This window comes from Scylla paramamosain, chromosome 6 (assembly GCF_035594125.1).
Source record: "Scylla paramamosain isolate STU-SP2022 chromosome 6, ASM3559412v1, whole genome shotgun sequence".
NCBI classification, from domain to species: domain Eukaryota; kingdom Metazoa; phylum Arthropoda; class Malacostraca; order Decapoda; family Portunidae; genus Scylla; species Scylla paramamosain.
In genome coordinates, this window is record NC_087156.1 from 20,836,997 (window position 1) to 20,844,496 (window position 7,500).

General features: G+C 51.4%; 2 protein-coding genes across 4 annotated transcripts in view; both read left to right on the plus strand.

Moving 5' to 3' along the window:
* The window catches only part of LOC135101375 (liprin-beta-2-like), a 25,902-nt gene extending 20,995 nt beyond the window's left edge, over positions 1 to 4,907 (plus strand). For 2 of the 3 annotated variants that reach the window (XM_064005277.1, XM_064005279.1), the window contains exon 6: positions 4,768 to 4,907. The gene's annotated coding sequence lies outside the window, so the exon portion shown is untranslated. Of the gene's footprint in view, positions 1,851 to 4,767 lie in introns of those variants that run through there. The other variant, XM_064005278.1, reaches the window with a different exon arrangement.
* Positions 4,906 to 7,500, plus strand: part of LOC135101374 (uncharacterized) — a 70,534-nt gene continuing 67,939 nt past the window's right edge. Inside the window, exon 1 of the mRNA XM_064005276.1 lies at positions 4,906 to 7,182. Within this exon, the coding sequence (XP_063861346.1) occupies positions 4,906 to 7,182 (2,277 nt within the window). The remainder of the gene's footprint in view (positions 7,183 to 7,500) is intronic.

Genomic DNA, 7,500 nt, shown 5'->3' on the forward strand with positions numbered 1-7,500 from the left:
CCTTGTTGCTGCTTTAACTACTCTACTACCGTCTTCCTGACTTTCAGCGCACTGTAAAAGAGTATTTGAATGGACACGAAAAATAAAGGAAGGAAGAGAAAGTTAATTTAGGCTACCTATAGGGTATGGAATTATTCAAGAGATTATAAGTGTCTAAAAAAGTCGTAGGTGATTTTAACGAAATTGGTCAAGCAGTGGGTGAAAGGGTTAATGGGTTCCATCATCGTCGTGTTCATTATGGGAGTGTTGATGCTGACCACCTCACTTCCTCACATTCACTTATGTATAGTCGTGGTCAGAAGTGGAATAACCTTATGCTCTCTTTTCCACAATGTTAAATGCTTTCCTTCAACGTCAGGGTCTTGGCGTGGCGCCGCGCACCTGCTGGCCCTTCAGGTAACGTTACGGTGGGAGGCATGGACGGCCCGACTGCTAAGCCTTATAAGCTCATTGTTCTCCTATAGGGACTATTTTCAAAGGCCACAAAATTCCTAAAGGATGCGCCTCCCATTGATAGTACAGAATCCCTATTAAAGCATCACTAATTATGTAAACACCCTTGAAAACTCCATTAACTAACAGCATTCTGAGTCGCATTGTTCTCCATGAAGGACTATTTTTCACAGGCAGCAAAGATTTTAAGTCCTCGACGGTGTTCTTTTCAATGATGATGATGCGGAATCCTTATTAAAGTGTCACTAAGAGTCATGACAACACCCTTGAAATCTCCAGTAGCTTTCACAAGAGCCGGCTGAAAGCAGTGGAGACCAAGCGGTGAAAGAGAATAGGAACACCAGAGGAATCTCCCGCGCAGCCTTAGTGGTGAAGGTAATCATGTGAGGGAAGGAAGGCGTCTAAAATCTTAGTGTTTAGACTGTAGAGTTAAATAGAGAAAGTTACCACCACAGCGTGCTCAGAAATATCAATTAAGGTTTAGAAGGGACTCCACCTTGTTGCCAACAGGAAGAGGCAAACACGTCCATCGCCGCGCCACGGGGGGCATCACAGATGTTTCCCACACCCCGGATGGAACATTATCACCGCGGCCTCCACCACGGGAAATGTGTTATGCGAGAATTACGCGTTTTAGTGGCCATTAAATAATATTTTATATACGACGGCATATTGTATTAGAGTAATGGGAAAAAAACAGAAACGATGCCTGTAGCAAACACACACACACACACACACACACACACACACACTTATTAAACAAAATGCGGCAATCTAAATAAAAAAAAAAAAGATAAAAAAAAAGAAAAAATACGGGAGCGCGTAATCCTAAATATTTCAGAAACTAACAGCAGCGTCACGCGGTGATAAATGAAATTCCTACCCCCCGGCCTCCAAATCATTTCGCTCACGATTCTCACGGGAATGTCGCTGTTTGGCAACGAAAACGGGACTATTTGTGTACGCAACAAAATTAAACTTGTGCAGCGGAATCACCGGAGATAAAATGGCGCGGTGATGGCGTGGTAGTTACGGGCGTGTAGAGGAGGAGGTGGTGGTGGTGGTGGTGGTGCTGCTGGTGCTGAGTGGTGGGTCACGCAGGAGGACTGGCGCGAGGGTACAGCGAATTGCAACACCAGATGTCACTCGGTGCAGAAACATGTGTCTGAGGCAGTGTGTGTGTACTGTGCATTCTGTAGAGGAGCGTCATGAGCCTTTGCAGCGCCAACCCGGTGCTCGTGGGATTCATGTCTAACTTTAACTCGTGTTGATGTATTACTGTGCGTAGAGGAGTGTAGGCAGGGCTGAGGGCAAAGCAATTAGACTTAGATCGCGTTATGTGTGTGTGTGTGTGTATGTGTGTTGAAAGCAGCAGTGATAAATTAGTAAAGAAAACAGCTTGAATCAAAATATAAATAATCAAAAAGTAATATATATATATATATATATATATATATATATATATATATATATATATATATATATATATATATATATATATATATATATATATATATATATATATATATATATATATATATATATATATATAGTGTGTGTGTGTGTGTGTGTGTGTGGTAAGCAGGCAGTCAAGCAGCAGTCAGGGCGTCACTCATGCACGCTTAGACCACCAAGACCACTGACACCACCGTAATGCTTGAGAAGGAGACGCCCGGGTGGCTGACTGGTTGGCTAACTAGCTGGTTGGATGGCTGACCGACTGACTGACTGTCTGGCTGGCTTGGTGGGTGGGTAGGTATGTGGGTGGCTGACTGACTGACTGACTGACTGACTGGCTGGCTGGCTGACGGACTGGCTGACTAACTGACTGAGTATTGAGTGTTACAAGGCGCCGCACTGGCTCAGAATAAACCATTTGCTGCAAATACGTCCATGATATCATTAGCTCCTGTGCGGGTTATTAATCACCATCTAAGAGCGATACGGCAGCAGTCTGGATCAAGTTAAGACGTTCATGGTAGTGGTTCAGTGTGGGTGGCGGCGGTGGAGCGCATGGCGTGTGGGCGTAGAAGAGTTAACAAGGTTTTCTGGCAAGTCGGTTTGTTTACTGGCTACCGGAGTCATGCACGGGGAGGGAAAGGCAGGGAGGGGGTGGGTATTAGTGCTTGCCGGCCTCGAGGATGTAGGCTGGGTGGTGATGTAATGGTGGTGATGGTAGTGGTAGGTGTATTGGTGTTTGTGGTGATCGGGTGTAGAAGGGAGAGCTGAATTAGTGGCGGTGGTGAAGGATGAGCGTGTGCGGCGCCTCCCTCATTTCCTACCGGCATGTTCATCACGTCTGAGAGAGGCAGCGTTACTAACCCACGACCTTTTTAATTTAACAAGTGTGGGCGAGGCTGTGAGCTCGGACAGGGAGGGGAGGGGAGTGACTGTGATGTTTGTGTGTGTGTGTGTGTGTGTGTGTGAGAGAGAGAGAGAGAGAGAGAGAGAGAGAGAGAGAGAGAGAGAGAGAGAGAGAGAGAGAGAGAGAGAGAGAGAGAGAGAGAGAGACTCACAATATACGCGTGATAGGAAGCGATGGTTCTAATATTCAGTGTCTAATTTATTTCAATCTTGAGGAGTTGTCTTTAGTGTTAAGGAAAGGTGCGGGTGGGAGGAAGAGAGAAGCTGCAACAAGTCTTTTCATAATTACTTCATTTTGTCCCGTCTTTCTTCTCCTTGTTACCTAATCAGCGGGTCTTTATGCACTTAATAACAATTAGGTGAAAGGAGCAGTGCTGTGAGCTGGAAGGCTGCGTGGATTCGTGCACGTTACCCAAAAGTTCGACCATCACCTCTTACCTCACCATCCCCGCGTTCACTGCCCTCCACGTCTCTCCTGGTTTTCACAAATCTGATGCTTATGAATTGTGTCCCTGACCCCAAAATGTCTGCGTAGTTTAAACTCAGCACTGACATTACCGTGAAGCTTTTGTTTGTAATTATATGCTCGGAGATGTTTCTTGTCACTGTTGCTAGTCTCTGACCGAGCGGTAAAGGTACACATACCCAGATGGATTCCACGTGTGAGGGGCGACTCCGACCTAATGATGAGAGAAAACACCGCTGCGGGTCATGGCTAGAAGCATTCCTTGCTGCCCCGTGTATCGTATGGCACCGCCGCGTCGCCTGGCTTGTGTGAGGAGGAGGCTGTGTGACAGAAGCTTTGTTCGCTACTGATTAAAGAGAGCGCGCCTGTAGGCAGTGGGGGCGCCAAGGTTAGCGTTCCTACAGACGGCGGCGGAGGCGGTGTGGGCGACAAAAATAGCGGTGCGGCAGGTGCAGAGTCGCGACAGTTGAGTTGTTTGCACAGTCTCCTTTCCCTTTGTGTCGTGAACTCCGCCTTACCGAGGGTGACGCGTCAGGTGATGTCGCTGATCCACAAGTCAAGTGGCGCTGCGCGTATGTTTGGCGAAGGCGAGCTGGTAACATGTGTGGTGGCGCGGTGACGCCGGGGAGTCTGAACGCCTCTGTGGCGTCGCTCCTCGTGCTTGGCGTGGCTATTCATATCGTGACGTGGCGGCGTTATTCTCGTCACCGCGAAATGAAGTAGTTTAAAACGGCAGCCGTAGCCACGCTTCGGCTCGTGGCATTGTTGGCGCCAGGACGGTTGTAGCAATGTTAATAATTATTCAAATTATTTTTACGACTCTAATAAAACATGCGACAGTAATGATATAACACCTGTGGTGATGTTTGGATGGCGGCGGACTTCGGAGTCACTGAGGGTGTAGATGAGGCAGATTCGGTGCCATGATGTGCTGGCCAAGAGGTCGTAGGTGAATTCTTCGTAAAGCCCCGTAGAACCTCTTCAGAGGTAGAACCTCTGAGGAGAGTATTGCTAGATACGCGGCGGCGTCAGTGCATGGAATGCCACACAGCAGCAAGCGCCACGCTGCCATGCCAGGCTGTCACACACCGAGCACTGCGAACCTTTTCTGCTTCGGCCATGGCCTCAAGGGGCTTCTTTACGAGTCTGGCCTTCGTCGCCTTCGGACACGTTCATATTATGGACGTTACTCTTACTATCAGTTTTACAGAATTACGTATTTACAATAAAAGAAATATTAAAAAAAAAAAAGTTAGATGGCTGTGGTGCCGCCTGTAAACTTTCCTCGCGTATACAGTGTACTAGTATCCACTTGTGTGGTGCTCCGCTTGCTATACAAACTGTTCATTTGATAAGACACAGCTGGTCAAACAGGTCGCAGCTCGGTGGTTAGCGCACAACATTGCTTTATGTTAGCCATTGTCTCGCGTTGATAAATTTTACTTGTGTATTATGTTTACTGATTATATTTGTTTATGTTTCAGTGTAAATATATCCGCGTGATAGCCATGCTTGAAAAAGATGAGCATTAGGAACCTTAGTGATGCCTGTTGCTATTAATTAAGAGCCTCGCTTCTGCTTTGTGCGTGTGGGAGTGCGAGGCGAGGCGCCCCTCGGCCAGGATGCGTTCCTCAGAGGACAGTGCCGATGACGAGTTTGTGTTTGTGACTAACAAAGAAGTCAAGGTGCAGACATGTGCCGCTGGCCCGGCCCCGAGAGCCACTGGCCGCCTGCACCGCCACCACCACCGCCTCAACCAGCCCATCCCCACCACCCTGGACTTGGATCCGCCCTCAGGCTCGCATAGCGCCTGCGCGGCCCTTCCCCATAGCACCACCACCACCACCACCTCTGCCCGGGCCAAGGTCACCCCGCTACCCCCTGAGTTGATCGAACTCCTGCCTCCTCACTTGCGAGAGAACACGATTCCAGATTTCTCGGCTGCATCACACGCAGCTTATGGTCAGAGGCTCCCGGGGCGGCCTGGTCTCCCGCTGTCCACTGATCACCACGACTATTGTGACCCGGATGACGCGCGCGGCATCGCCACCTCGCCCCACAGCTTTGAACACCTGTCTGAGCTGGTCAGTTCCAGTGATGCCTTTTCCAGCACCTCGGACGACGCCTCCTCCAGTCAGAATCATTCCCGCGCCTCCTCCCTCCCCCTTCAACGGCCTTGTCCTCCTCCCTCCTCCACTGGAACATCACATACCGCGCCCCCTACTCTAACACTAACAGATTCAGGCATCAGCAGTGCTGGCAGCAGCAGTATTAGCAGTAGAAGCAGCAGCAGTAAGAGCCTACCTAGGGAGAATCCCAGAATCCTCAATGGCCGTCCTTTACCACCCGAGTCTCCCCGTGGCCCCACCCTCCCCCAGAGGAATGGTGCTGTGTCTGGCGTGGCGGGCAGCGCCTCTTCCTCAACAAAGATCTCTAACTCTGTGGTGTTGCTGGGTAACGAAGATCGACTCCAGGGGCGTGGCCGTTTGGTGACTCGCTCGCCATCTCCATCTCTTTTGCTGGCTACTTGCAGGGCGTCCCCTTGTCCTCAGGAGGGCGTGAATGAAGCCGCTCACTACTCCAGGCCGACACAGCGCGTCGCACACCACCCCATGGTGGAGGCCGAGCACTGGGAACGACACGAGCCTCACGCTATTACTTCGAGGTCCGGACATTCGGCCTTCGTGCCGACCTCCACCCGGAGGCTGAACCAAACACCGACCCGAGACATGAGGAATCATCTTAGCCGCGAGAACTCCCCCAATAGGGTAGAGGTGTCTACTGGTTCTGGCGTTGCCTTCTACAACGTGCACAAGGCGGCTTCGTGCTCGCCTACCCGCACACCACGTATATGCTGCACGCCACCCCCGCAGTCTGCCTGTCGACACGCGCAGCCCTCGCCGCCTCCAAGTCCGGAGTTGCAGCGAGCCTGGAATGTGGTCGGGGTTCCCGTAAGTTCTGGAAATTATGGAGGGAGGAATTCTCCTGTTGGCAGCGTCTCACCCACGCCCTTGGGCCACCCTGCGAACTATAGGCTTGGTGTCCCTCGATCCGACCCCAACGCTATTTACGATAATATAATGCTGCTGCGACATTCATCACAGTCACCCATCCGCCCTGCCCCCGCCGCGTCCCCCTGCCTGGTAGCCCACTCCCCCGTCTTGGGCAAGCCGCCTTCACCTCCCCAACAGCGCAGGGTCTGCCGCTCACCGTCACCTGGCCAGGGGTGGGTGTCTGTCAGCAGGTCAGCCAGCCCTCATTGTGCGCCCTGCCACCACCACGCCCCGAACCTACAGCATGGCGGCTGCTGGGTGCCCGTGTGGGGCTCCTCACCTCAGCTGTGTCCCGAGGGCGGGGGTCACGCGTGTTCCGGGTACCTCTACAACAGCCCCCCGTGTGCCGTGGCCTGCGGGTCTCGCAGTCATAGCTATGAACGTCTGCCCGCACACCCGTCTCCGCCCCCCTCGCCCGTGTGTGGGCGGCGGTCACCTTCCCCATGGCGGGAAGGATCGGCGCCCCCTGTCAGCCATCGACACTCTCCTTCACCGGATCGCCCCACTGGGCGGCCTCCGCGGCCCCGACGACCCCCACACAGGAAAGCCAAGACCGTGGAGGTGGGCTATTTGGGCTCCACCAGCCACTCCCCGAACCGCGCCCCCTCTCCAGCGATGGCCACGCCCATGTACATGTCCGCCTCGGCAATCATGACAGCCACGTCACACCCGGGCGCTACGCAGCCTTCCGGAACCCCTCTGTATCAGAATCTACGAAATCATAGCGGCGATGCGCCTGGTCTTGGCCACGGGGGTGGCGCGCGGCCGATGGTGGCCGCCTCGCCTCCTCCTCGACCCTCGTCAGGGGCAGACAAGCAGGAGGTGAAAAGTGACTTAAAACTAAAGGTAACGTACAAAGCCGCAATCTACAAGTGCATGAAAAATCTCCTGAGACCAACGCAATAGTCTCTGCTCTCTGCTTCATCTTGCATGAGCATCGTTTTCTACGGAACTGACCAGAGCATCGAAGAGCATGAAGACTAGCTGTTGTAGTGGGGAACATTTGTATTATACGAACATAGCTTGTGACGCATCTAATGGAGACGTCAAGGAAAACTTTGTAGTGAGAGGTGAGTACTATTACTAATATTATAATCTGAGATTTTCAGCTTCGCAAGTTTTGTATATATATATATATATATATATATATATATATATATATAT